Genomic DNA, 27,902 nt, shown 5'->3' on the forward strand with positions numbered 1-27,902 from the left:
CCGACGCCTTCACCAGATCAATCAATCTGAAGGTATGGCTTTCTCGAAATTCCTACCACGGCTAGAAAAGGAGTTCGCCGACGCTGGAGCACTAGAATGGCCCGACGAAGCTAAGCGACAGATCTTGCTCGGTTCCCTAAATCGAACTATGAGCAATTCGCTGATGAATCGTGGTATACCCGCCACCTTCCAAGGCTTGATCTCCCGTCTTCACGAAATTAGCACAGATATGGACGCGTTGAACATAAGTAAACCGCCCACTCGCCGCTCTACGAAATCTGTAGATGAAATGGATTGGACCCCGACGGTATCGGTAAACCGCGTCGATCCGCACGCGAATCACCGACGAATCAGTCGCGAACGCCACGAACGACCAAAGAGAGCACAATGGGTTAGTGAAGAAGAGATAAGCAGCCGCCGGGAAGAAGGCCGCTGCCTACGTTGTGGAAAGCCCGGCTGCTGGATTTCGGAGTGCCCGCTCTTACCAGCAAGACGCCCAGAGCAGAAAAACCGCGTGGCGGCAAGCAAGCCGAAAAGGAAGGAGGATCGCGACAGTAGCGAAAAGCCGCCGAAACATAAACGAACCGCCCGTATCAATAAATCGCGAGCAGTAGTCGAGGAAGATACCGAACCTAGTTCGACAGAAGAGAGCGTACAGACCAATAGTGAGTCGGAAAACGAGTAGCTCCTGTTCTTAGCCGCGAGCAGGAGCGAAAGGGGGTCGAGAAACTAGACAGAAGCGAGGAACCACCGTTCCTAGTTGACGTTAGAGTGAATGGAATCCAGTTTGCAGAAGCACTAGTCGATCATGGCTGTCTAAGCTACGCAACAGTAAATGGAGCACTCGCTAAATCTCTCGACCTTCCGCGCATACAGATTCGTCCCCGACAGCTAGACGGAGTGGTAGCGAATCAGGGCCGAATCACCCACGTCACGTATTTCAATGCGGATATCCACGGCCACCAGAACGGTACGATCTTTGCGTATATCATTGAGGACCAGATAGACGAAATCATTCTTGGCCTCCCGTGGATCAAGGACGTCGATGGAATATACTCGCCGAACAAAGGATATATGGACATTTTCTCTAAAACCAGAGAGAAAACCAGATGCTGGAATCGAAAGAATAGGACCATCGGACCGGTCGGTGCAAAAGCACTACGTGTTAACCGCGCTTCAGCCAAGTCGATTCGGCAGCTATTCGATAGCACCCCTCGACCGGATCGTCTACAGATTGGGAAAGTCACGCTAGACGATATCGACAAAGCACTACGACCTAAGAAGCATGTCGATTTGAAGGAAAAGCTACCGAAACGGTACTGGCAATGGCTGGATGTCTTTAGCCAACAGTTAGCTGATAAGCTACCACCACATCGACCTGGAATCGACCATAAGATACCACTGAATCGCGACCGAAATGGTAACGAAGAACACCCGCCTTACGGTCCACTATACGGAATGAATAAAGAGGAGCTTTTATACCTACGAAAAACGTTGACAGATCTACTGGATAAGAACTTCATCCGTGTTAGCAAGTCACCCGCAGCCGCCCCAGTACTCCTAGTGAGGAAACCGGGCGGGGGAGTTCGATTCTGTGTCGATTATAGGGGGTTAAACGACCTAAGCGTAAAAGATCGCTATCCACTACCCCTTATCCGAGAAACCCTACGGAATATGGCGAAAGCGAAGTGGTTTACGAAACTGGATATCATCGCAGCGTTTCACAAAGTACGGGTAGCACCAGGAGAGGAATGGAAGACAGCGTTTCGTACCCGATACGGCCTCTTTGAGTGGAATGTTACGCCTTTTGGCCTCACCGGAGCGCCAGCGACATTCCAACGGTTCATCAACCAAACCCTACAAGAGTACCTCGACGACTTTGTATCAGCGTATGTCGACGACATCATCATTTACTCTAGCGGTTCGATAGAAGATCACCGCCGAAAAGTACACGAAGTGCTACGGAAGCTTAAGGACGCGGGGTTGCAATGCGACATTGGAAAGTCGGAGTTCGAACAGAGCTCTGTTAAATACCTTGGATTCATTATCCGTGCAGGCGAGGGAATTCACGTGGACCCGAAGAAAGTGGAAGCAATACGTGCGTGGGAAGCCCCGAAATCAGTACGCGATGTGCGCGGATTCCTCGGATTCGCCAACTTCTATAGATCGTTTATACCCCGATTCGCTGCCTTATCGGCACCGTTGACCCGGCTCACGAAGAAGGACGTGGTGTTCCAATGGGATGAAGCTTGCCAGCAGTCCTTCACAGAACTCAAGGACCTCTTTATTAACGCCCCAATCCTAGCACACTTCGAAGAAGAAAGAGAGACGGTAGTAGAAACCGATGCATCCGGATGGGCTACGGGAGCTGTACTATCTCAACGACAAGACGACGGCCAGTTGGCCCCCTGTGCCTATATCTCGCAGAAATTGACCCCAGCAGAGTCGAACTACGAGATCCACGACAAGGAGTTGCTAGCGATCATACGCGCACTACGGGAATGGAGGCCCGAGTTGAAGATGGTCCCACGATTCACTATCGTAACGGACCATAAAAACCTACGATACTTCAACAAAGCGCAGCACCTTAGTGAACGGCAGATGAGATGGGCAGGCTTAATGGCAGAATTCGACTTCACGTTACACTATCGGCCTGGGAAGCTCGCAGTGCTTCCCGATGCACTCTCACGACGGGGCCAAGATATACCACAGGATGCTACTGACGAACGACTATCGAATCGGTTCCGAACCCTCTTCGAAAAGGTCTCGGTTCGACTGAGCAGACCAAGACAAGCAGTCACCGATGCCTCAGAGGAAGAAGCGCGATTAGACTTCAATACCCCAGTTTCCCTCTTTGAAGAACCCGAGTTACAGGAGGAATGGAAGAAGGGCAGGGCGACAGATGGCACATATCAGCTATACTCCCAAGCTCTACAGCAGGGAGACCGCCGAATCGCCGCCGAAACGGGCGTGAAGACTAGCCTATCGGAATGTCACCTCGATGAACGAGGGCTACTATGTTTCCGCCAGCGATTATGGATCCCAGACAGCGAGCCATTACGCACAGGGATCATCCAGAAGATTCACGATTCTCATATCACCGGGCACCCAGGACGAGACGCCACATACTCGATATTATCTCGACGGTTCTTCTGGCCCGGCGCAGCCAAAGATGTACGACGATTCCTACGAAACTGTACGGTATGTGGAAGGAGCACAGTCTGGCGCGATACGAAACACGGGTTGTTAAAACCGTTACCGATTCCCCAACGAATCTGGGCCGAAATAGCAATGGATTTCATCACAGACCTACCCCCGTCGAAGGAAAACGGAGCCACGAATCTATTGGTTATAACGGATAGGTTGACAAAAGGGGTCATCTTAATTGGTATGACAGAAATCACGGCAGGACGGGTGGCGGAAGTCTTCTTAACGCATTTCTATATGCACCACGGACTCCCGCTAACGATCACGAGCGACCGAGGCTCGCAATTCGTAGGTGGGTTCTGGCGAATCGTCTGCGAGAAACTATCGATTCAGCGACGATTATCTACCGCCTTCCACCCCCAATCAGATGGAGCAACAGAGCGAGCGAACCAAGAGGTCGAACGGATCATGCGAACGTTCATTGCCTACGCTCAGGACGACTGGATGGGGCTACTACCAATAGTAGCTATCGCGATTAACAACCGAGACGCCTCCTCAACAGGTTTATCCCCGTTCTTCTTTACCCATGGGTATCATATCGACCCCCTAGGAATCGAAGACAGTAGTACGAACGCTCTCGGAACAATGATGACTCAGCCCGCACGCGCTGGCGAAACGTTCGTGAATCGACTACGAGAAGCCACCGATTGGGCACAGTCAGCGATTGCAGTAGCGCAGGAGAAGCAGCAGGAACATACAAACCGATCTCGGCAAGCAGCACCTACCTACCATGTAGGAGATCGGGTATGGTTGAACCTACGAAACGTGCGCTCTCAGCGCCCGTCGAAGAAACTAGACTGGATTCATGCACAATACCAAGTTGAAGAGGTGCCTACGTCCCACACTGTGCGCCTCAATGTGCCTTCTGGCATACACCCAGTCTTCCACGTAGAGTTGATTCGACCTGCCGCAACGGACCCGTTTCCGTCACAAATCGTGGACGATTCGCAGCCACCCCCAGTTCTAGTCGATGGCGAGCTGGAGTACGAAGTTGAAGAAATATTGTCGACACGGGAGAAACGAGTTGGTAGGGGAATACAGACTGAGGTTCTGGTGAAATGGGTGGGATATGCAGAAACGACATGGGAGAGGTTGGATCTGGTTGAGAGCTGCTCAGCACTTGATGACTACGAACGACGATACGGGCCCGTTCCGAGGCCCTCTCGGCACCGTTTCAACGCCGACGGCGACATCATCGTGCCTATTGTGAGGATCAATCTAAAGGGGGGTACTGTAACGGGCCAGAGCCCGGCTTGGATCACGTGAGGCACGTGCCCATAACATACATAAACCCCCATCGCCAGTAGATAGTTACCTTTTCTCTAAGATTGATGTAAACAGCATGTTGGCCTAGCCTAATTGAATCAATAAAGCTTCAGCCCTTCACATTAAGTGACCTATCGAGGCCATAACATAGTATAAACCAGATAAATAGAATTCTAACGTATAACTATATAATTAATATATTTTTTACCCTCTACTATAAATATATATTTTTAATAGTCTATAATAATATAGTAATATTCGATAAACACACTAGAATAGTTATAAAAAACAGCTATTTATCTAAATAACTTAGTATCGTTATAAACGTTAAGACCTATATTTTTTGTAAAGATAGCTTTAAGTAGGTTGTTGTTGGGTTATTAGGTTTAACCTATTGGGTTTTGGGTCGGAGGTTCCGACCTAAAATGGGTTCTGCCGAAGTCTAGCCGGGTCGGGTTTCGGGTTTTTCGAGCTTTGCGGAAGTCTACTTCGGAACCCGGCACCTAGGTGGTTGGTTCTAGCCCATTGCCAGACCATATACCGAGGTATGACCGCTACTACTGTATAATATTGACCCACCGTATCTACATCCACGGCACTGGAAACATAAACATTCGTCAAACAGTGGCTTACAGGTATCGAATAAGGCATACAGTACCCAGATCTTCCAATTTACAAACCCACCTGACGACACTCATCCTGTAAAAACATCCATATATTTTTAGAAACACAAATATCTTCACCTAATCTACATATAGATTGGCACGTTTTAGGACAGGTTTTAGGTCACAATCTGCGAGTGTACGGTGGGGAATCTGTTTTCGCATATGGTAGTAGGAAGATCCACAACTCAGATCATACATTTGTCTACGGAGGGGTAGAATCTACAATCCCCACAGGGCCGAAAAGAAACATGTTGATAATGAAATCAGCCCTTTTTATAGTGAAATTTCTATCTCTCGCTTTTGCTAACTAACCCAAAATATGTTCCATGCTACTTATTGCTACTGTCACCATATTGAGGCCTTCGGGCCAAAAATTGTATAGTTTGAAAACTGGCCACTTCAGTCGGTCCGGAGCGCTGTCAAATGAGTCATGGTCATCTCCTTCAGTTCCTGAAGTCTAATTCACTGAGGATACCTGATCTGGTATCATAGATCAGACCATGGAGCTGGAGTTCACGCTCATGAATGGCGTTCAGAACAACGCCCTTCTGCTTAACCACATTAAGACCCTCACGAACATTTAGTTCAGCCAGTTTCATGGCCGCCTCTTCAGTAGACATGGGCCTCAAAAAGTCATAATTATGCTCGTGCAGCTGGCGCAGCGGCAACAGCCAGGTGTCCAAAAGTCCAAACTGCTTGTTGCCCATGGCAGCGCGGTGACACCACCGCAGGCGGTATGTCCACACACGACAAAATGCTTGACAAGCAGGTATTGTACGACGTACTCGATAATAACGGATAAGCTAAGGTCACCAGAGTGAAGCACGTTGGCCATATTGCGCTGGACGAAGACATCACCGGCCTCCGGGCAGCGCGAGTCGGAGCATCCGATCCATAGGATCTGGGGTTTTTGGCCTTTTGAGAGGTTAGAGAAGAGCTCGGGGTACTTGGGCGCTGTCTGAGCAGCTCATTCCTTGTTCAGACTCAGGCTAGGAAAGGCGATGGGGGTAAAAACAGTTATGAGGAAGCAAAATGATTTCCAAAAAAGCACGAAAAATGATCCGCTGGTCAGTACGCAAAGCATCCATGATATTGGATTATCCAGCTCCGGAGCCGTAGTGTTAGATGGGTCTACAGCAAGAAAGTTGTAAAGATGGATCCTAAAAGAAATTAAAAGAATGATTCGCACGTACAATATAGGTAGATTAGTTTAAGAAGAGTAGCAACATACAGGGCATACTGGACTCTGCGTCATTATGCTCGCCCTCTGACCGTAAAAGATTATATCACTGCCTTCTTTGCGCAGACCAATACTAGTTCAGTCCATATGTATATGAGTCAACCTAGGTAACTAAATGTAGTTTGGGGCGATGGAGCTAGCTCGGCAAGGACCACTTGCCGCCGCTAAGTACTGTACGCCTTATTTGATACCTGTAAGCCACTGTTTGACGAATGTTTATGTTTCCAGTGCCGCGGATGTAGATACGGTAGGTCAATATTATACAGTAGTAGCGGTCATACCTCGGTATAGGGTCTGGCAATGGGCTAGAACCAACCACCTAGGTGCCGGGTTCCGAAGTCTAACTACCTTGCTATATAAATACCAATCGCCAAGGTTAGGGATTTCCCCTTCCTACACATAACAGCCTTCCTTATTATTCCACAGTTCATACAATGCACGAGCCGGGACTGTCAGACGAAGATACCCGAGGCAAAATGGCTGCGCTACCAAGTCCTCCAAAATTCGACGATAAACTGGAGGAACGCGAATACCAGAAAGGCCGACTCGCTCTAGCATTTCGAATTTTTGCGAAGCTCGGATTTGACGAAGGGGTTGCGGGTCATATTACATTGCGTGTAAGCTAACAATTTCTTCGAATTCTGTTTCTCTGCTTACTGAAAGTTGTAGGATCCCGTGGAGCCCCACACTTTCTGGGTTAACCCTTTCGGTGTACCCTGGCCGAGCCTTCGTGCTAGAGATTTGATTCGTGTTGGAGAGGGTGGTAAAGTCATCGAAGGAGGCGATGTGAAGCTACTTAATACTGCTGCATATATGATTCATCATGCAGGTAGGTGTCTATGGCTTAGAGATATGCTTGATATATATCGAGTATTCTCCTCTTTCGCCTAGCGGCATCCTTGATCATTAAGAATAACCTACTAATTTTTATTATAGTTCACGAAGCTCGCCCGGACGTAAACGCCGTTGCGCACAGCCACTCTATCTACGGCCGTGCATTTTGTTCTCTTGGGAGACCAATCGACATGATATCCCAAGACTCGTGCGCTTTCCATGATGTAGGATACCATGCCGCCCGTTTTATATATAGCTAGACGCTTACAAATTATAGGACATCGCAGTCTATAAGCAGTTCAAGGGTATCGTTCTCGCTAGCGATGAAGGCCTTGCAATTGCCAAAGCTCTAGGCCACGCCAAAGCAGCACTTCTGCAAAACCACGGACTTATCACGTGTGGCCAAACTGTGGAAGAGACAGTTTTCTGGTTTATGTCTCTTGATAAATGCTGTCATGTCCAACTTATGGCCGAGGCTGCGGCAGGATCAAGAGGTGAAAAGCCAATCGTGATTGATGATGAGGATGCGAAATTCACCAGAAAGAGCGTCGGAACGCCTCTAGCTGGCTGGTTTTCAGCTTTGCCTTCTTTCAAGTTAATGGAAGCAGAGAGCGATGGGGATTATGCTTAGGCCTATGATATAGTTTCAACTATTACGCAATAGACCATCTACTAGGCCTTGAATTTAAGTTTTTTTGGTGTATTATATGGAGTTCCCTTCCAGAATGGAAAGAAATCCCACGGCTAAGGATTATTATTACCGTAATCTATCATGACTTATCGGTGGTACATTGCATATAACGGAAATATCTCCCGGTGAGTTATAGTAATCTTATAGTGGGGCTCTAAGAAAGAGAGCGTGAGAGTATGGAGCTAAAGCTGATTTCGAATATCACTGTGTTGTACTCCCAGTCGACTAACCTTCAACGTCCCTCGAAGTGATTTTTAGCGCATTTGTATACTCTGAATAGCTTTATCTTTTTTTGGAGGAAAGAGCTCTGGGGGGTGGTTTTTTAGCGATCTATATGCCAATGATCGTAGGGGGTGTTGATATCGCCCATATGTCACATGATCCATATTCCATAGTAGTAGTAGTAGTGGTTTACTGCTCTCTTTCCTCTATGCTCTGTACAACTTTATACCTTTACAATACAACGCATATTATTTGCTCTACTTACTTGCCTGTAGATTCCAACAACTATTTATATAGAGCTACTTAACGTATTCGGTAAGCGAGCCGCCATCTCCAAAACACATAGTAAATGCGATAAATTACAACTTGATATCTCAACAACAGTAGTCTATAAGAACTTTTCCTTTTATTCTAATGGTTTTTATATGATAACTAGTCACTTTGGGGAGTTTCGACAAATTTACTGATTTGGCGACTAAGATATATATATTTTTGAAACCTAGCGACGTAATTTTCCATACGACAATGATATAAGTCCCCCGTTCTTTCAAAATTGATATGTGCTACTAAAAATGTTTATCGATACCTATTTACCAAGAATGAGAATTTGATTATGTTGTAGTGGTTGAGATATTAAGTTGTAATTTATCTCATTTACTATGTGTTTTAGAGACCTCGGGATGGCGGCTGGTGGCGGCTAGTTTACCGAATACAGTAACGTATGTAGCTGGATGAAGCCTGGGAAACAAGGCATCCAAGACGTCCCAACAAGTGTCTCAACAAATGTGGTCTGGTCAGCAAGAATTCGTGTTTTCGTATTCTAGATATGTGGAAGCGATAAAGGACTCCTGTTTCAGAAGATAGGGGTGTAGGGCCAAGTTGTATCCGCATAATAAGCAACGTAGTGGAGACTTGGCGCTCCTTAGGTATAGCTTGAGCGGGAACTGAAGGCTTGATATATTGCACATTCCTCCGAGTCTGCCGCAAAGGAACGGATGGATACTTGGCCGCGTATGCTTTCTGACTTCTTTTTAGAAATCCTTTTGAATGTCTTAGATGTCTTTTTAGATGACTTTTTTTGGTTAATTTAAAAAATTTTCCAGATATTTTCACTTCCATGCCTTTTTCAGGTTCGTAGATCGGCAGAAAAAAAGGGGCCAAAGGCTTAACTTCTGAAACTGGGTCCACGGCCCGGGGGTTACTTCACGGAGTATCTTATTCCTCGCTTGTCGAGTGCATCTCAGTTCTCTCCTACACATGGGGTTTAGGGTTGATAACCATTATTGCTATTATTCCGTGGACTCCCCGGCTTCACACGTCAAACTAGGTCAATACGAGCCATCGGCTCAACCTCGTTTAAATGCCATTACATAGTGGATCCCCACCTAGAAATCCGAATGTCTTATATTCGAAACAGCCATCTGAAGTCACAAATGAGCTTGACTTATTCTACCACCCCTTGGCGGGATTCGTCTTCCATCGCCGCTTTGAAACTGAAACGAAGCCCCGCAGGACGGATAAACCACAAAGCTCAGGATCACATTGGAGGAAAAATTCATCGGTGCCTGTTCTCGGAAAGATACAACCCTTCAAAGGAAAATCTCGGTTCCTCTCAATCTAATTTCGGCTCTAGTTCTAGATTCCAGTTCGTTTCAGGATGAACCGTAGAGGTATATAAGACTCCCCTCGTCTGCTCTTTGCTTGAAAATCATAAACAAACCATCACACTCTTTTAAAACCCCACATTCATTTCTATTTCATATTTTCTTTATCATGGCCTCCAGTCTCAAACTTGGCTTGATTGCCCTACTCGGTGCGACTGCTGTCAACGCAGCTCCCGCCGCTGAGCCCGTTCTTGGAACCTCTCTCCTTACTTCTCGTGCTTCTTGTACCTTCTCCGGCTCCAGCGGTGCTGCGGAAGCCATCAAGAGCAAGACCTCTTGCTCAACCATTACCCTGAGCAACGTCGAAGTCCCGGCCGGAACTACTCTGGACCTGACAGGACTCAAGTCCGGTACCACCGTAAGCTCATCACGATCTCCAACCTCAAATCTCCATACTAACCTTATCTCGCATAGGTCATCTTCGAAGGAACCACCACCTTCGGTTACAAGGAATGGGAAGGTCCTCTGGTCTCCGTCTCCGGAACCTCCATCACCGTCCAGGGTGCCTCAGGCGCGCAGCTCAACGGTGATGGTGCCCGCTGGTGGGACGGCAAGGGAACCAACGGCGGCAAGACCAAGCCCAAGTTCTTCTACGCTCACAGCTTGACCAACTCCAAGATCGAGAACATCTACATCAAGAACTCCCCCGTGCAGGTCTTCAGCATCAACGGCGCCAAGGAGCTGACTCTTAGCGGAATCACCGTCGACAACGCTGACGGTGATAGCAACGGCGGCCACAACACCGACGCTTTCGACGTCGGCTCCAGCAACGGTGTCTACATCACCAGCCCTATCGTCCACAACCAGGATGACTGCCTGGCTGTCAACTCCGGCACTGTATGTACATACCGACAAATTGGGACTTATCTTATTTCATGGAACTTTAACTAACTGATATTCCCAGAACGTCCACTTCACTGGCGCTCAGTGCACTGGCGGCCACGGTATCTCCATCGGCTCCGTCGGTGGACGCTCCGACAACACCGTTGACGGTGTCACCGTCGAGAGCTGCACCATCAAGGACTCCGACAACGGTACGTAAAGAATTTCCCCAGCTTCAGTTTCTTTTACATTCTTTTTTCACCGATGTCAGTATCTCTAATACCCCAGTTCTACAGGCGTTCGCATCAAGACCGTCTACGGCGCCACCGGTGCCGTCAAGGGCGTCACCTACAAGGACATCACTCTCTCCGGAATTGCCAAGTACGGTATCGTCATCGAGCAGGATTACAAGAACGGTAGCCCTACCGGAACCCCCACCAGCGGTGTCCCCATTACCGACTTGACCATCGACAACGTCCACGGAACTGTCGCCAGCAGTGGTGTCGATACCTACATCCTGTGTGCTTCTGGTGCTTGCTCCGACTGGTCTTGGAGCGGCGTTAGCATCACCGGTGGTCAGACTAGCAAGAAGTGCAAGGGTATTCCCAGCGGTGCTAGCTGCTAAATTCTGCGAATTTTGAGTCGGACTGTGTAGGCCTTTTTAACTCTTTTAATTGGGGTTTTTGTTGTCTACTTGTTACCCCCCCGTTGTGTATACTATTTTCCCTCTAGATGAGGTACTTGGGTCAAATTGCAAATTTGTTGTTTGATTAAATCTTCTCACTATATAAATCTTTCTCGCTGTGTAAGTATTTGGAGATCTCGTATGCAGCATTCAAGTCAGAATGAGTAACATTCACCTGCGGTATGCGATGATCTGCGCTTATTGTCTTGGGACTTTCTAGCAGGACCGAGGCCATGGTCACTGTACCAGTATCCTATATAAATCCCCTATCAACGCAAATCGGTTTCCCTTAAATTTTAGTTGGCCTACCAGGTAAATGGCTTGAAGCCAATATGGTCAGCTTATACCATATAGCCTGTCTATATACATTGATTTCCTTGCCGTCTTTTTAAGGGGTAAAAAAAAGAAGAAGGGGTGACTCCCAGCAGTACATCGCCAAGATGACCATCAGACCGCGAACTTTAGTTCCAAGGGGAATCGAACTCAGGCCTGTGGCTGGTTAAGATGACAACCTTGCAAGTTTGACATTGCTCTTAACTACTGCACTACCCCGGTTATTGCCTGGCATAACCTTAACTTTATATAAATCCCCCCTCGGCCCCACTATACTAGGAGACTTGCGTAAATGGCCCAAATCCTAGATATCTATATCTATACTGAGCATTTCCTCTTTCCGTATTACATTTTAACGTAGTAGGAAAAGAAAAAGAAAAAAGAAACACGAGGGCAAAAAGAAGAGGGATTCTCAGCGGTACATGACCGTCCTGGATTCCGACAGACAAGTCATAGCGCGTAGGCTGTTTCCACGAGCTACAGCTTGGATAAGTTCTTCCTGTATGTGATGCACTGCTTCTTTCATATAATATTCACCGAGTCAAATGCCAGATGCAGCACTTTTTTTTTTTTTTGATCATCCAGGAAAGATTCGTGAAGAATCCGCAGATCTACTGCTAGCACTAACTATAAAAGGAAAATCGCAAGTCCAAATATTAAATCAATCCCTATCCTTTTGGTGTAACATGTACATTTACTGCTACAAAATCCATTGCCCGAAAGAAGAAATGTGAGAAAAAAAAAGAGTAATCGCCTGGTTTGATATCCATGGTCAATCTATACCGCGTACATACAGGCCGCATATTTCCACAAGTCTGATCTACATGCTAAACAAACATGTGAATAAAAGAAGAAGAGTAAAAGGCAAGGACCCCGATATAATGATAAGCAAGGGACTCGCATGAAAAAAATCAGGGACGATCCCACCACGCCCATCTGGAACTCCGGTTGGATGCGTGATGCAAAGAAGCAATAAAGCAATGAGATAAAAGAGATGATAATGAGTGATGCTGGAGAGTACAAGGAGAAGGAATGTGTGCAGGAGGAACGAGTTGGAAGCCAAGTGCAAAGGTTGATAGGTATATAGGAATGGCAAGTTGAACATAAAAAAGAATGACGCTGCTAATGATGTGCAGGGAAAGAGGAGTTAAAGGGCTGAAAGGAAAGTTGAGGTTGTGATAAAACGATAGATGGGTGACAGGACCAGTCCGACCTGAGGGGAGGAACCGGTTTATTTAGCGTGGGTGTAGTACCTCGGCTCTTGCCCGTAGGGCTGGCTTTGTGGATAGCTAAGTGGTGTTTGAGGAGCCTGCGCGAGCTGTCCGTACCAGGATGATCGACGGGGTTCGTCGGGCCGGGCCGTCTGGTTTAGGGCATCCCATGTGTGGCTGGCAGCCGGCATGTTGTACATGGACTCGTGGCGGCCATGTTGAGATGGATACACAGAACCAGCCTGTTGGGGCTGCATAGGCTGAGGTGCGAACGGCGGTGCGAACGATGGCGCGAAAGACGGCGCGAAAGACGGCGCGAACTGCTGAGGCACATACTGTTGCTGATTCATCATGTGTTGTTGACGGTGCGCAATGGCCTGTTGAACCGCCTGGTTCGACATTCCCTCCCGCATTTCACGCTTCTCGCGCTCCCGGGCATCGATATGTGAGACAAGGCCCATAGGGTTCACCGGCGCCTGTGGCTTCCGGTTGTCATTTGACATATTGAAGAATGAGGAACCGGTCATGCGGGCAACGTGCTCCTGTTCACGAGCGGAAAGATTGGTTGAAGCCTCGTTGTAGTTAAGCATACCCTGGGCACCACGAGAGGAAGGTCGATAGTTGGGATCCCGGTGAGGGGTTATGGGCGAATTGGGACGGACATGTTGCGTCCAGTCGCCAGATACCGGACGGTGTACTGACATAGGATTGGAAGGGGTGCGATTGTGGAGATGCATCGGAGGACTGGGGGCCGCCCGTTGCTGCACGAACTGTTCCGGTGTAAGTCCTCCACCTGGAGTAACAGGGCGACCGGAAGCCATTCCAGGCTGCCACAGCATGCTCCGTCGAAATTCTTCCCCGGTGGAAGGCCGGGCATTAGCCTGATCGATTGCGTGGGTAGGAACGGAAAATTTGGTTCCCGACGAATCATTGCGTTGGTGCATTGGTCTTCTCAGGGTGTCTGAGGTGGTTGGCCGCCCAGTAGTAGGCATATAGGTCATAGTTGGGCCGAAGTCCACAGCGGGAATATCTGGGTTCGAGGTTGGGGGCTTGTCCATAGTATAATGAGCATCACCAATGACATAATCCTTGACAGCTGGGACTCCCACAGTCTTCATGACACCCATTCTAGGTTTAGTGGATGCAATGGATTTCTTGCTGTAGACAGAGCCGTGGGTGCTAGCATAGTAAGGCGAAACCGTCGATGCATCATCATAAATGCTCTCGTCCTCATTCCCGTTTCTTTTTCCAGTAGATGAGACTGGGGATGGAAGATGAGGAGCAATTTTATTCAAAGCATCTTCATCAAGGGTATGGCGTAGATCCTCAAAACTCGGCTCGCTTGGTGACTGTGGCTCTGCCACGAAAAGGGTTCTCTGGGGGAGTGGCTTGCGTCGCACGGATTTGTTGGAGTCAATCTGCATACGTTGAGGGGAATATTTCTGGGGGGGGAACCCGCCGGGGGCTATCGGTAGTACTAGGTGTGTTTGGGCGGTGCTCCGGAACTGGGGGAGGTAGAACAGGGAATGCAAGACCTAAGTCATCGTCACTTGAGGAAGCTGCAAGAGAGTTTGTGGACACAGCGGGGTCGGGAGCACAGGCTCTGTCGAAGCTCCGACCCTGGGGCTGTTGGTTGTTCGTAGTCTGTGCCTGGTGGTTTTTCCATGCAGCACCCGCGGCTGCCGCGCTCAGCCCCATCGTTCCGACTGATGCGAGTTGCGCGAGTGTTCCGTGAGACATCCGGTTGTTTGCCAACCTCTGCTCCGAAGAAGCCTCTGGCCGGTTAGCGGGCATCTCCTTGGGACCATGCGAAAATGCGGGTGGATTTTCAACGGGAGCCGGTGGGGTGCGTGGAGGGAGCTGCTCTTCAACTGGCGGGCCACGGGGACGGTCAAGATTTAAGTCGCTCCCGGAGCTGGGACTTTCAGCGATAGGCGCGACCGCTGGAACACCACGCTGCATCAGATCTTGAGAAGACGAGTCAGGTGAGCTCTCAAGTAAAGATCCCTGGCCTAGTCGAGAGCCAACGTTAAAGCCCGTGGTATCAGAAACCACGCGGTTGTGATACACAACGGGTGAACCCTCGTTTTGGGGGACTTCATGAATAATAGCCTCAGTAGAATTGTTGAATTCAGGCTTGTTCTCGAGACCAGCAAACTGGCGGCGAGTAGAGTCCATAGGGATGTCACTGGTTCGACCAGACATCGAGCGATAACGAGGTCTCGTGCTGTTCACACTGTTGGTTCTGCTCCTGCCAGACGAAATTCGGCGCTGTGTCGCCTCTTTGAGCTGTTTCCTCCACTGAGCTTCACTCCATTCTTGGCTTCCCGGGGTTTGAAGAAGATTGGAAATGTCAAGCAGATCAAGATAACCGTAGCGTCGTTCCTTGGGGAAGGCAAACATGATACTCTTAATGTGATTAGTGTCTGCCACTAGGCGGGTAGGACGGCCATAGAGATTGAAAGTATCGAATGTCGGGAAAAGGAAGCGCAGCATCATCTCCAATCCAGAAACCGCAGGATGTGGCTCTGGCATGACAAAAACAAGGCCCTCCGAGGAAGAATCCGGCGAGTGCGTGGTGATCCGTCCTTCCAACTTCACCAGGGTGGACGCATCAATTAATGCCTTGGATTGTGGATAAATCGCATATGCAGAATAAACCTGGGTAACCGTTGCAATGGGAATCACTTTTTTCGTCTTCTTCGTCTCATAAAACTTGATGTTTCCAGTAACAGGCATTGTCAATCGGTCATATGCCGATTTCTTCATGGCTTTCCGCGCTTTGTGAAGCTCCTTTTCGTCTGGCGGGCTGATCACAAACCAGCACCGTCTCCACGGGGTTCCTGCTCCAAATCTTACACGTGCCCAATCCTCGTACTTGAACTTGGTGGGCGCCATGATAGAGTTGATTCCGTTGAGGGTTCTTCCTTTCGCTGCAATCAAAGAACCGGTGTAAGCTTCATACAAAGAAGTGTGTTCGAACATGGCGAGACGAATCGCGGCAGTCCATTGGGTTAGTGAGTTGAAAGAATTGAAATGCAAGAGGTATCGATTTTTGCCTGCAGAAGAAAGGCTGAGTACGTTCTTCAGTGGTTGTATAGCTCCATTTTGGATTGGAAGTGTCTCAATCTGCGAGTAACTGGTGAGTCCATGCCTGATAATCCTGGGAGGCTAAAGCTCACCATCTTAATAGACGCATCGGCCAAGTTAATAAAGGTCGCCGGGACCTCTTCTCCACCTGCTGCGTCCAGCGCAGCGCTATCCCACAGTGAAAGGACAGTTCCGACCAGTTGTGCGTAGCATTCCACCCATTGCCGATCACCAGAAGGTCGTCCGTCTGCCACGTGTTAGCCCACTTTTCCCCGCAAGGCGCCGGGAGGGGGGTAGATATTGACTTACGAGAATCTTGATCATTCAGTTTGAGAAAGTATCCTTCATGGTAGACCTTGCTTGTGTGGATATTGAGGAACGAAAATATTGGCGATAGCTCCGGTGGGGTATCACCTGCCTGTTGCATGAGAGGCGGGTTGCGTGAAAAGATCATGGATGCCGGCCGTGAGCTATTTCCGCCTCTTGGTCCAGAGCTCACAGGGGACGGTGATTCGGTCGGAGGAGATGGTGTATCGGGAGGGGTTTGCCACTGGGGTGGTATATCGGACGGAGTCGCGTTGGCCACTGGCGTAACATTCTTCGACAACTTTTTGCTTTCTTTAGCAGAATCATTGTGCCTCGATCCCCCCAAACTGGATATAAACGAGCGAACTAGTAAAACGCAAGGGAGAGTCAATAACGGGCTCTAGTGCACTTCCCGGCATACCCGGGAAGGATCGACTTACCACGCGAACGACCCATGACGTCGGAATGTGATGTGCTAGACAAGAACCTCAGTAGTCTTTTTGAGTATTACCCCTCAGTGAGTTTGACTGTGAAACGTGTTGAAAGTAAGGAAAAAGACTGGAGCGTGGTGGGATTTAAAAGGAAACTGTCCGAGGTAGGTCGAATTGCGCTGAACGAGAGACTGTCAAATAGCGACTGCGCCTGGACCGAATATGAGAGAGGTCAATCCATAAAATCCAAATCCACACACAAGGTGAAGGAAGAATAAGAATGAATGAGAACGAGTGGTTGGGTCGGAGTTTAGGAGTTTAGGGAAATCGAGCTCTGCCAAGGAAGATGACGTTACAAGCTGGGTACGTCTTCGCTAATCACCGGGATTAACGTTCCTTGGTTTTTTTTGGTTTTGTTTTTTGTTTTATTTCCAGGGACAAAAGAGAGAGAAAAGGAGAAGAGGAATGGGATAAATTGGAATAATAGGAGGATTGTAAGAAGAGGTAGAAGGAGAGAAGGCCAAAGAGAGAACCAGAAACAGAACTACGGTCATTTGGGCAAGTCCCGAGAGAGGCGAAAGAGACTAAACATTCCACGCTACACCAATAATAAACTTATAACTCCCAACGATTATTATATTAATATATTATTCTCTCGTGTGACACTTAAAAACCGAAGCCGAGCCAATTTCTACTTTGGTTTTTTTTTTTTTTTCTCTCTCACTGGAACCTTGAACAAAGGTTTTTAATTGGCGTCATCCCCGACCCTCTTGGATTATCGGTGGAGAGACAATGGAACTATAAGTAGACTAGTAGTATGCATGGTGGATAAATATAGCTATAGATGTCTTATGTTCGAACACAACGGGGTATACTTTGTAAGGTACCTAGGTATGTTATGATTCCCCTGAGTGATACTCCGTACGGAGGACTCCGTACTTAATATTTCCTCTTCTAACCCCCCCTTTTAATTCTATAACAACCCCCCATTCTACGGAGTAGCCAAGACTCTAATCCCCACTGGATGTCAAAAAAGACAGCCGGATGTGAACTTGGGCTTGGCAAATTCTGCAGTTTCATTGCCACTTCGGACTCTCACACTCTCACAGGACTCTTGACACGTTGCCTTTCTTGCTTTTCTTGCCTACAGATCCACATATCATCTGCACATCTGGTCCGCCTGAGTCTGCATATACCCTTTCACCGCCGGGAAGCCTATTATTTAATGGATTCCATTCTCACCTACTGTACTCCGTACATCATACAATTCAGGTACTAATTTCGTCCCCTATTTTCTATTTGCCCCGCCGGGATCCGAATGTATAGTTCATGAGCTTTTCACACACGGGCCTTTTCACTCCTGCATTAGGGCACTCCAGCCACATTGCTCAGGTAACCTTCAAACGACACAATTGTATTAGGCATGGTGCATTATGTGGTGGATATGAACGTCTTGGTGTGGAGCACGCAGTAATCCTCGGTACCTCCGTGCAATGCCCAGGTATTATACGGCCGGTCGCAGGCTTGGCATGAGATTAAAAGATTAAATGGATCAATGATTTTCTCACCTGCAGCATAGGATCAGCGTGGCCCCATGGAGATCTGACCTAACGCGTCATCGGTACTTTAAATTAAAAAAAAAAATGTAGATCATTCTGCTAAAAGAGGAGGGTTCTTTTTTTTCCTCTTTCCCCAACTTTTTCAACTTTGAACGTGGCTGTGCGGGGGGGGGTTCCACGGTTCATATGAGCCTATTGGAGGAAATAAAGTTATTCCAAGGTTTTCAACGTTTCCAACGTTTCCTTTTTGGTATCAACATTCCTACATAGGTAGATACGAAGCTCTCTATAAAGAAAATTAGTGGATCAATCCGATGCATCTTTCTAAAACAAACCCCATATAAAAAGGTCCACCTTCCTTTATCTCTGGCTTAGAGCAGCTCCAAGACCGGATCGAATTAGGCCTAAATCTATCGGATAATGTAATTTTCCAAGATGATATGTTGAAGATATGTTGAAGATATGCAGAAGATGAACTGAGGTTGAGTTTTGAGCAGATTGTGTGTGTCAAAATAAAGTTTCTCGCTGAGATGACACTAATATGCAGACGTCGCTGCAGCTAGATTCTGCATAGCCGAACAGAGACATCGTGCCGCTATCTTATTCCACCAATGCAAAGCAGCCTTGGAAGCAGCGTGTGGGGTGGACTAGAACATGTCGACCTCGGGGATAAAGGTAGAATGATACCGCTCGGGCCGTAACGAACCCTAAGGCGCAATGCCTCAACCGGACTTCAACCGGACCTCAACACCGGACATCGGCCTGAATACCGTTCAATTCCGTCCATTGTATACACTCGCTTTACAACCCCTAAACCTTTCAGATTTTTTAAGTCTTATCATAGCGATGCATGTACTTATAACTCCGCTCAAGTCTTCTGCGGATTTTATTTTTGCTTTCGTTTGCTCCTATACACGCCATCCCGTCTAACCGGTGCTGCTTCATTTTGCACACCAACCTCTTCCCTCCGCAGAAATGGCACCAGTGAATCAAGCAGCCTGGATCCCCGCAAAAAAGGTCCTACCATTTAAAGTCGGCGACGCACCCTACACCCGCCCTAGCTTGGGCCAAGTCGTAATCAAAAACACCGCCGTGGCCATCAACCCTTTCGACTGGGTGTTGCAGTATATCGGCCCAGTACTTGCCGGTTACATCAAGTATCCTTTCATCTTCGGCACGGATGTCGCCGGTGAAGTCGTTGAGGTCGGTCCCGATGTGGAGCGTTTTCGCGTAGGCGACCGAGTCTGCGGCAGTGCTGCGGCCATTGCAAAAGAGGTCAACCGTCCGGCTGAGGGAGCTTTTCAGCTCTATACAGTCATGAGACAGAACATGTTGACGCCAATTCCACCGACCATCACCGATGAACAGGCCTGTGTCTTGGGACTGGGTCTTGGAACTGCCGCATACGGCCTCTTCCATCCAGATTATCTGGGTCTCGACATGCCTCAGATCCCAGCTCCTACTAAAGTTGTAGGAAAATCAGGCTTTCCATGCACTGTGGTCATCACTGGCGGCGCTTCGAGTGTTGGTAGCAACGCCGTACAGCTTGCTGTCGCTGCTGGATACCAGGTCTTGTCCACGTCGTCTCCGAAGAACTTTGACTATGTCAAGGGTCTCGGTGCTACCCAGGTGTTCGATTACAAGAGCAAAACATTAGTCGAGGATCTTCTCGGCGCTCTGAAAGACCATGAGCTCGTCGGTGCCTATACAATTGGGGATGGTGCTGTCCAGACATGCACTGCAGTTATGAAGAAACATGATCCCAAGCTCACCCGGAAATTCATTGCTGTGGCCGGCGCCATCATACCTGCTGAAAAACTTACGACATTTGTTGGTAAAGGTACGTACTTGATGGGTATGATGGGCGGCATGATTAAATCGACTGGGACGCGTATCAGGACTGGGGTGGAAGCCAAATTCATCCTTGTCGATGACCTGGTTGACCCTGATGGCGTCGTCTCTCGTATCTACACAAGTTTCCTACCGCAAGCGCTTGAACAGGGCCAGTTTGTGCCAGCTCCTCCTCCGCATGTTGTGGGTAAGGGACTTGACAAGATACAAGAGGCTCTCCATCTTCAGAGGAAGGGGGTATCGGGAAAGAAACTTGTCGTGACGCTTTAACTTAGTTAGGAAAGATACCCAGTGCCTAGGATGGATTTGAATTATGGCAGTACAGGATAGATATATAGTTTGAGCAATATACCAGATTACCGCAACTTCTTAGTAGCTTTGTGCATACGGTAGTCAATCATCTCGCTGCATAACCAAGACTTCTCTCACTCGGTGTGCTTGTCGATCAAAATAAAAATGCACGTATACAGGCCATTCCTATGCCTAGGTGTGAATGCGGATCACTTGTATTACCTTTTCTCATTGAACAACTTTTTATAGGGCATTGAAAAATGTGATAAAAGAAAACATTAAATGTTGTATGAACTGCCCGGACAAGGTTCCTGATAAAACCAATTCCAATTCCCCCAAAACGACAGTGAAATAACCAGTTAACTACCCGCGTCCGTAGATTTGTAACCTTATAAAGAATGATAGCTATAGTCCTCCAAATTTCCCACTCCATTGCCGACTAACGACCCTACTTCTCACCAACCACAGCCGAATCTTTATCACCTCTATCAGGAGACTTATCAGTAATGACCTGAAGCTTGGCCTTCCGAATATCCTTCCATCCAAGTCCCGGAGAAAACACCAAAACAGCGATGCTAACAGCAATACCGAGATACATAACTTTGTCGATGCTTTTAGCGTATGCTTCGAGGGCAGCGGCTAGCTCAGAGCTAGACACCATCTCACGGATAGAGCGGACTCCAGCATTGATAATCGCGTCTGGAGAAACACTAATTTGTGTAGCGCGTTTTTGAAGCTCGGAACGAAGGCTATTGCTAAAGATAGCATTTGCAGCAATCAGAGATGTGGCAGCACCCATGTTTTGTGCGAAGATGATAATAGCCATAGCAAGGGGGATCTGCTCTGGGGCCACGAGACCTTGAATGGCTATATAGGGCTAAATGAAAGATGCGAATTAGTACGGGGGCTATTGTTTGGCAACTTTAGAAATATCAAACTTACGGCTGCAGTCGTACAACCGCTTCCAACACCGTAGAGAACTTGGTATCCGATCCATTTTGCAACAGGAGTTGTAGTATCCAATGTCGACATGAGTCCGTAGCCAATAGATGAGATGACACCCCCATAAGAAGGAATGGGAGATAGTAGCCCAAAACGGAAACTTTTTAGTATTAGCGACGGTTAGTAGATGAAATTTCGACTGGAAACACTTACTCATGGTTCCGGAGATCATAGTAAATAGAACGATGCCGAGGGTGATTGGAAGCATATGAACACCGCTCATTAGGGGCGTGTCGTTGTGGATTGCCTGGAAATAAATTGCAATGTAAAAATCAGCGACAAGAACACTAGACAAGCTGAAGAACATTGTCATCGCAGCCGACCAGATAACGCGGTGTCTAAGCATAGCCAGCGGCACCATAGCATTATCCCCTTGTCTCCATTCCCAGATCAGGAAGACAACAAAGGTAGCGCAGCCGCCGACTAGCAAGCCTATCACAACTGAGCTATCCCATGCGTATTCGTTGCCGCCAAACTGGAGCCCTAGGAGGAACATGACGACCGCCGGACAAATAAGCATGAATCCTGGGAGATCGAGAGATTTGATGACAGAGCTGAGAATCTGCAGAGGCGGATCCTTAGGTTTCGGCTCGGGGATTGTATTGAAGAGGAGAAATCCGCCGACGATAACGCCCAAGGGTAGGTTAATGTAGAAACCTAATGTGAGAAAAGTCAGCATTTTGGGGATCTCCGTGAGAGAAGTGGAGTTAACATACACCACCGCCAGGATACATTCGTCGTGAATGCACCTCCAATTATAGGCCCAGTCGCAAGGCCCACCTGGCCCATACCCATATTGAGTCCCATGAAAAGGGCCTGTTTCTGTGTTGGGAGGACGGCGGAGATGGTTGTTACTGCGCCGTTGGCCACTCCAGCAGACCCAATACCCGCGATAAGACGACCGACGATGAACATGGCCGACGAATGCGCTGCTCCGCAGATAGCAGATCCAACTTCGAAGATTACGAAGAAGACAAGAAAGGTCCACTATATGATGATCTTGTTAGAATTTGCTTTCGTATTCATGATCTGTGAGTCGTGAATAAAGGTAATCCAAAATATACCTTGATGGAAAACCGGCTGTAAATCTTGCCGGTTAAGGGCTGAAATGCTGCGCTTCCAAGCTGGTAGGCGCCGCCATACCTAGATCGGATAGATTAGTATCTTGCAAAAAAAGAAAAACACCAAATGAGTATGTACTTACCAACCGACATCCACTAACGAGTCAAATTGGGTTGTAATGGCCGGAGTGGCCGTGGAAATGACAGCCAGATCCAGGAAGAATAGGAAATAGGCCAGAGTAACTGATGTCAGGATAAGAGTGACCGCCAGGCCCGAAGGATATTCGCGCTTAAGTTCTGTATCGTAGCTGGAGGTACTAATCTCAGCGTCATATCGTTTTTCTGCCGAGCTGGACGAGTCTATAGGAGGCTCATCCGGAGTGGAATATCCCGTCTCGGCCATTCTAGTCAAGTGCTGTGGGGGAAGAATTTATGCTGGTATGATACTATGATTACTGCAGGATCTTGATAATGGTATATCATAGTTATATACTTTTAATTCCACTGTTGATTATAAATGGAGTACATGGATATCTGGGTGTAGAATGAAGCGGACTTTCCCTCCGAAGCCCGTAATTGATTAGGAGCTTCTTTCACCTGCGCGGATTTGGGTCGGAGTGTTGGGTAAATCGGATTCTGATTTCAAAATCCGAAATTTATCTCCGTCCAAGCCCGAGGGTTAAGCTAAGAAGGGTTTCTACCTACCTATGTTCGTGTTCAGTACAAATTTATAGAGAGAGAGAGAGAGAGCTATACCCAAAGGGGATTAGTAAATTTCTGGTTCGGGAGCTAAGGAGGTGAACCTTGGCACATTGGCACACTATACATCTGCATCTCCAGTAGACATCTCCTTCAGTCTTGTATTGGAATATTTCTACGTTGGGGTATTTCCTTGTTTGTTTAAATGCCACACATTCAAGCGAAATATACGCGATCTGTCTGATAACATGAACATGACATGAAGAATTTTGGTGCTGCGAGGTAACGCCAACGCGTATCGGCCAGTAATCAGCAACCAGCACCTGGAAAGCGTAGGACGTAGTTCACCTGTGATTTCCCCATCACTCATCTTTCCTCATCGTTCTTTCCCCATCCCATCACCTTGGTCTCCTCTCCCAACCATTTCAACTTTGTGCTTCACCGACCATCCGACATCATCGTTCTTCCCATTTTCTAATTTGAATTTGTCCATCTGGGCACTTCATTCGTGGGGTCACCCCAGAACAGACAGTAAGTGAAATGCCGACAAGCACGCAGTATGTCCCCTCTCCCAGCCTCACCTATACTAGAACATCATGATAGAATCGAGAGACCTGGGACTAGAGACATGGATCTGAGATCCTTCATTGTGTCATCTTTCCTCTCATCTCATCTCTCTCTGGTTTCTTGATGATTGGTTACAGCCGCTGGACTATGGCTGAGCTGTGGTTCTAACGGGACTAATTTCCCAGGCGCATACTTCCCTCTGCATGGTCAATCACTACGATCACTCTGTCTGACTCTTGAATGGTTTTCTAGTACATAACCCCGGAGCTAAATCATTAGGATATTTACGTGCCTTCCAGCCCGCGAATATTGGTCAAGATGCGCAGGTGCACAGTTCCACGACAGGAAGTCAAGGTTAAAGATGATGAAGACCTCCCACATCTTCTCAATGCATTGGATCTCCACCAGATCTATGAACCGATATCATGCCCTAGACCTAAAATCATTTACAGGTCCCCTGAATTTTTATATGAAAAGCCCATGCAACAAATCCTGCAGTGGAAAGCTGAGCAGGGTGGTGAACTCGATGCTTTGCGAGAAGAAGTCTCAAACTTCATCATCGGCTTCAAGCTAAATGATTTACCAGATATGATAGCTTCCTATCTTCATGGTTTCAAAACTGACACTCTCCCTGGATCATTTGCGTATCTCCTTTGCTCGCTGTTTGACTCATACATGGAAGTGGTTGAGCTTCAGGAATCTCTACGCAATATCCCAAACTATTTCAATGACTACAGACACCGAGCAATGTTTGCAAACACCCCATTCATGTCCTCCAAATGAACTGGCTTTCTAAACATCTCTAGACACAATCTATGACCCCTGTCCTGCCTGGGATAAAGAGCAGAAAGTAACAAAGCACCTCAGAGAATACCGCCTACAAGCCTGCAACGGACCACTGTACTGGGATCGCTGGCCTCCAGTGGTGGAGCAGTACGACAGGAAAGCCCTGGCAGCGAAGCAACTCGTCATTGACAACGATCCGAAATCCGCTCAAACCCTCGGATTCATACCACCAGAGAACCCTCAACCACCAACAGTCCTTCTCTCAAGCCAACCAGGCATTGAACTCGTACGCATCACCGACCTGGACCACTACGACGACCAAATCATGATCTTACTGATTTGGGTCAGCCAATGGTTAGCTCTCGCCCGCGGCTTCCCAGCAGTCCATCTGTTCTGCGACATCGTCCGACTCTTCACCATCTACGGCGTTGACGTAGCAAACGCCGTTCAAGTGGAGTTCTGCAAGCATATAGCCGGAATGTTGAGATTCCCCTGGGACCCTGTCGAATTGCACCTGCTGTTTTCCAATCTGGAAAGCGATATCCACGCACACGAGCGCCATCCCGAAAAAAATCCGGAAACAGAATGAGCGGAACAACCGGGCCGAGCAGCGGTTGATGATTTCCCCCTCGCTTTGGTGTAGGGATGATAACGCTATTGCCTGGGACAACCCCCTGCAAACCCTTGTCTGGGAGGAGAAAAATAATGATGACCCGGTGCTTGTGCTTAGGTCTCCTCCTTTCCAGGATCATGCTAGACAGATCCCCTGGGGTTTAGTTGATATAATGAAGGAAGGCCTGTGGACTGGGGCTTATGAGAATCATTGGCTGGCGCAGTTCGTGGGGTTCAACAGTGAGTACTCCGGTGGCCACTCTTCCGATTCCTGTGGTGAGGAATGAGAGACAGAAAGGATGAAAAGGCATAGGATGAAAAAGGATACTGAGAACAGAGATGGGTGAATACGAGTGGATGGAACCGGAAGATCGCATCTCGCATCTATTCATACACAGTTACATCAAGAGCTAGCAAGAAGCCTGACTTATCTGAGACACACCAATTTCACAACAGGTAGTATGTTGTAACTCTAGATAACTATCTCATGCCATATTTCCAACCATTGGGCAGCATGTTATTTCAGGAGGGTAATATGAAAATAGGGATAAGCCAGTTATAAGATGAGGGTGCCCTGGTCTGTAGGCCTGATAATACGATCTCTAAAAGCTGGGTATATGGTTGGTATCAATGTATTCATCTTGAAACCGGTTCTTCGTGGATTAAATTTGTCAGGCTAAACACGAATGAAGTCAACATGCTGTCAAGGAATGGGGACTTTCTTTAAAGAAACGTCCACGGGTACGCATTAACGCTAGATACATAATCATAAAATCGTAGAAATGCCCTTCATCATTGTTCCATCACATGGTAAGTATTGACAGGGCCAACCAGCACCGTCTAATCACGGCTGGGTATTATAGAATCAATATCGAGTATTAAAGAATCAAATGTTGTCAACTGCCCTCATTGGGAAATCGTCTTGCATCAAATAATCAGAATCCAACCCCGGCTGACTGGGGAGATAAGACGAATCGTTCGATTGTGAGCCGAAAGCAATATCCGAGGAATGATCTCCTGTCATATATGATTGAGATTGTTGGTAGTAAGACTGACCATCCTGATCATATCCAAGACCATAGATTCCCAGCGAGTTGACCCCGGGACTGGATTCATCAGTAAGCAATGCACGCTGCATAAACAGGTTCTGGACCTCGTCTTCCGTGGAGTGGTGTTTGGTCGTCATATGTACCCACAAATCGTAATTGCGATGGAAACGATGTGGGCACGTTTCGTGGTAGAAGCATGCAATCTGTCGTCCTGTTTCCTCGGCATAGCCTTGGCCCGTGAGAGCGGAAAGAGTGGAAACGGAATTCTGCATCGGCTTTTTGCTCGTCTTTGCTTGACGTCGTTTCCTGGCATTCGGGAGACCCAGGTGTGTGACGCGGATGTGGTCTTCGAGTGTCAATTTGTTGCCGTAGCGCTTGCCACAACCGACACCGTCCCATCCATCCAGCTTGGTGGATTTTGAGAGATCTGTTTCGCCGCAGACGAACCGTTTCTCGCCTTGGTGGACTGTGCGGACGTGGACGGTCAAGTTGCCTTGCTTGGTGAAGCTCTGCCCACAACCAGGAACGGTGCAGGGGTAGATCTTTCGTTCTTCGAGAGTAACGTTGCCATGGGCTATCTCAAGGTGCTGTCGCAGTCCCCGTGCTGTGGAACATACCAATGGACATTCGGGACATTTGGGAGGGTGAACAATCCGAATGTGGTTTTGTAGACTGGCATATGTGGGGAATGATACATCCTGTTTTGCACTGTCGTCGGCCATTTCGGATGATTGTGCTTCCATATTTTCGGCACATTCTGCGCAAGTGAATCGTTTCTCGGAATGGACTCTGCTCTGGTGAGTCCGTAGATTACCAGCCTTGTCAAAAGCCATGTCGCATTTCTCCTTCGTGATTGGGTCAACGTGATTACATGGGAATGGCTTCTGTTTCAAGTGCACAACTGTGATATGTTTCTGTAGTGTCGAGTGTTTCCGGAATGTCTCGTTGCAAGGTGGATGTTCGGTACATCGGTACTTATCATGTCCATCGTGCGTAGCAACGTGTCGACGAAGCCGTGACCCGTTCACAAAGCTCTTTCCACAACCAGGGTATTCGCAAACGTAATCTCGAACATTTGTGTGTGCACTCTTGACATGATGTTGAAGATGGGTAATGCGTAAGAATGTTTTGTCGCAGTCTTCGGCGTCACACTTGAAGATTCTTTCGTTGTTGTGTGATCGGAGATGCTCCTGGAGTCGAGCCGGACGATTGAAGGCCTTATCACACCCTTCGAATGGGCAAGGCAGGGTTTTGAACTCGGATGGGTATCGCTCACGTCGGGAAGAGGTGACCGAGAATGGGGTCGCCGGAGAATCGTCCATGCCTTCGCTCATTAAGCTTGGAGATCCAGGAGCTGAGTACTCATCGTCGGAGTGAGTCTCCTCATAGATCATGTCTGTAGAATGGTCAGTGATTGATTCAGTTTATCGGATATTTATTGTACAGGGACGTAAACTTACCGGAATTATCCAGGACAGTCTGCTTCTGGCGTCTTTTGGGGGTTGTGACCCCGTCAGATGATGCCTTCCGTTTCAAGGCCATCATGAGAAGTCCTGAAAAGGACGATTGAGAAAGAGAAAGTATCTCAGGGCACAAGGAAGTTCGAACATGAATGTCGAACTAATAATTTTATTTTTGCCAGAAAGGCGGTGACGGTCAACACAGAGGAAGTTTTTCCGCTCCCAGGATTTTTAGCATCAAATCCCACCTCGACTCCCCCGACTTGTCTCTCATACCTCTGGGTCTTTCATCGCTCGC

At 47.9% G+C, this 27,902-nt stretch overlaps 8 protein-coding genes across 8 annotated transcripts; 4 read left to right on the plus strand and 4 right to left on the minus strand.

The window, feature by feature from the left end:
* Positions 1-5,581: 5,581 nt before the first annotated feature.
* On the minus strand, positions 5,582-5,845 carry N7487_006884 (uncharacterized protein; the record flags this gene model as incomplete). The annotated part of the gene is made up of 1 exon (XM_056874631.1): positions 5,582-5,845. One exon carries the CDS (start codon positions 5,843-5,845, stop codon positions 5,582-5,584), a length of 264 nt encoding a protein of 87 aa, XP_056732351.1.
* A 967-nt stretch (positions 5,846-6,812) lies between these two features.
* N7487_006885 (Class II aldolase/adducin N-terminal) lies at positions 6,813-7,843 on the plus strand (the record flags this gene model as incomplete). The annotated part of the gene is made up of 4 exons (XM_056874632.1): positions 6,813-6,995; positions 7,048-7,207; positions 7,315-7,436; positions 7,490-7,843. The coding sequence occupies 4 exons, from the start codon at positions 6,813-6,815 to the stop codon at positions 7,841-7,843; spliced, it is 819 nt and encodes a 272-aa protein (XP_056732352.1).
* A 2,055-nt stretch (positions 7,844-9,898) lies between these two features.
* On the plus strand, positions 9,899-11,236 carry N7487_006886 (glycoside hydrolase family 28 protein; the record flags this gene model as incomplete). Its single annotated transcript, XM_056874633.1, has 4 exons — positions 9,899-10,147; positions 10,204-10,626; positions 10,694-10,823; positions 10,908-11,236. 4 exons carry the CDS (start codon positions 9,899-9,901, stop codon positions 11,234-11,236), a joined length of 1,131 nt encoding a protein of 376 aa, XP_056732353.1.
* A 1,624-nt stretch (positions 11,237-12,860) lies between these two features.
* N7487_006887 (uncharacterized protein) lies at positions 12,861-16,692 on the minus strand (the record flags this gene model as incomplete). The annotated part of the gene is made up of 5 exons (XM_056874634.1): positions 12,861-14,258; positions 14,296-15,969; positions 16,023-16,177; positions 16,240-16,602; positions 16,677-16,692. 5 exons carry the CDS (start codon positions 16,690-16,692, stop codon positions 12,861-12,863), a joined length of 3,606 nt encoding a protein of 1,201 aa, XP_056732354.1.
* Positions 16,693-19,201: 2,509 nt separating this feature from the next.
* N7487_006888 (zinc-binding alcohol dehydrogenase family protein) lies at positions 19,202-20,347 on the plus strand (the record flags this gene model as incomplete). The annotated part of the gene is made up of 1 exon (XM_056874635.1): positions 19,202-20,347. The coding sequence occupies one exon, from the start codon at positions 19,202-19,204 to the stop codon at positions 20,345-20,347; it is 1,146 nt and encodes a 381-aa protein (XP_056732355.1).
* A 469-nt stretch (positions 20,348-20,816) lies between these two features.
* On the minus strand, positions 20,817-22,834 carry N7487_006889 (MDR family MFS transporter; the record flags this gene model as incomplete). Its single annotated transcript, XM_056874636.1, has 6 exons — positions 20,817-21,245; positions 21,311-21,470; positions 21,520-22,027; positions 22,087-22,357; positions 22,435-22,513; positions 22,575-22,834. The coding sequence occupies 6 exons, from the start codon at positions 22,832-22,834 to the stop codon at positions 20,817-20,819; spliced, it is 1,707 nt and encodes a 568-aa protein (XP_056732356.1).
* A 1,590-nt stretch (positions 22,835-24,424) lies between these two features.
* N7487_006890 (uncharacterized protein) lies at positions 24,425-25,072 on the plus strand (the record flags this gene model as incomplete). The annotated part of the gene is made up of 2 exons (XM_056874637.1): positions 24,425-24,446; positions 24,504-25,072. 2 exons carry the CDS (start codon positions 24,425-24,427, stop codon positions 25,070-25,072), a joined length of 591 nt encoding a protein of 196 aa, XP_056732357.1.
* Positions 25,073-25,981: 909 nt separating this feature from the next.
* Positions 25,982-27,689, minus strand: N7487_006891 (C2H2-type zinc finger protein; the record flags this gene model as incomplete). Its single annotated transcript, XM_056874638.1, has 2 exons — positions 25,982-27,540; positions 27,605-27,689. The coding sequence occupies 2 exons, from the start codon at positions 27,687-27,689 to the stop codon at positions 25,982-25,984; spliced, it is 1,644 nt and encodes a 547-aa protein (XP_056732358.1).
* Between the last annotated feature and the right edge of the window lie 213 nt (positions 27,690-27,902).

Source organism: Penicillium crustosum (genome assembly GCF_028827405.1).
Source record: "Penicillium crustosum strain IBT 35664 chromosome Unknown utg000002l_segment0_segment0, whole genome shotgun sequence".
Lineage (NCBI taxonomy): Eukaryota > Fungi > Ascomycota > Eurotiomycetes > Eurotiales > Aspergillaceae > Penicillium > Penicillium crustosum.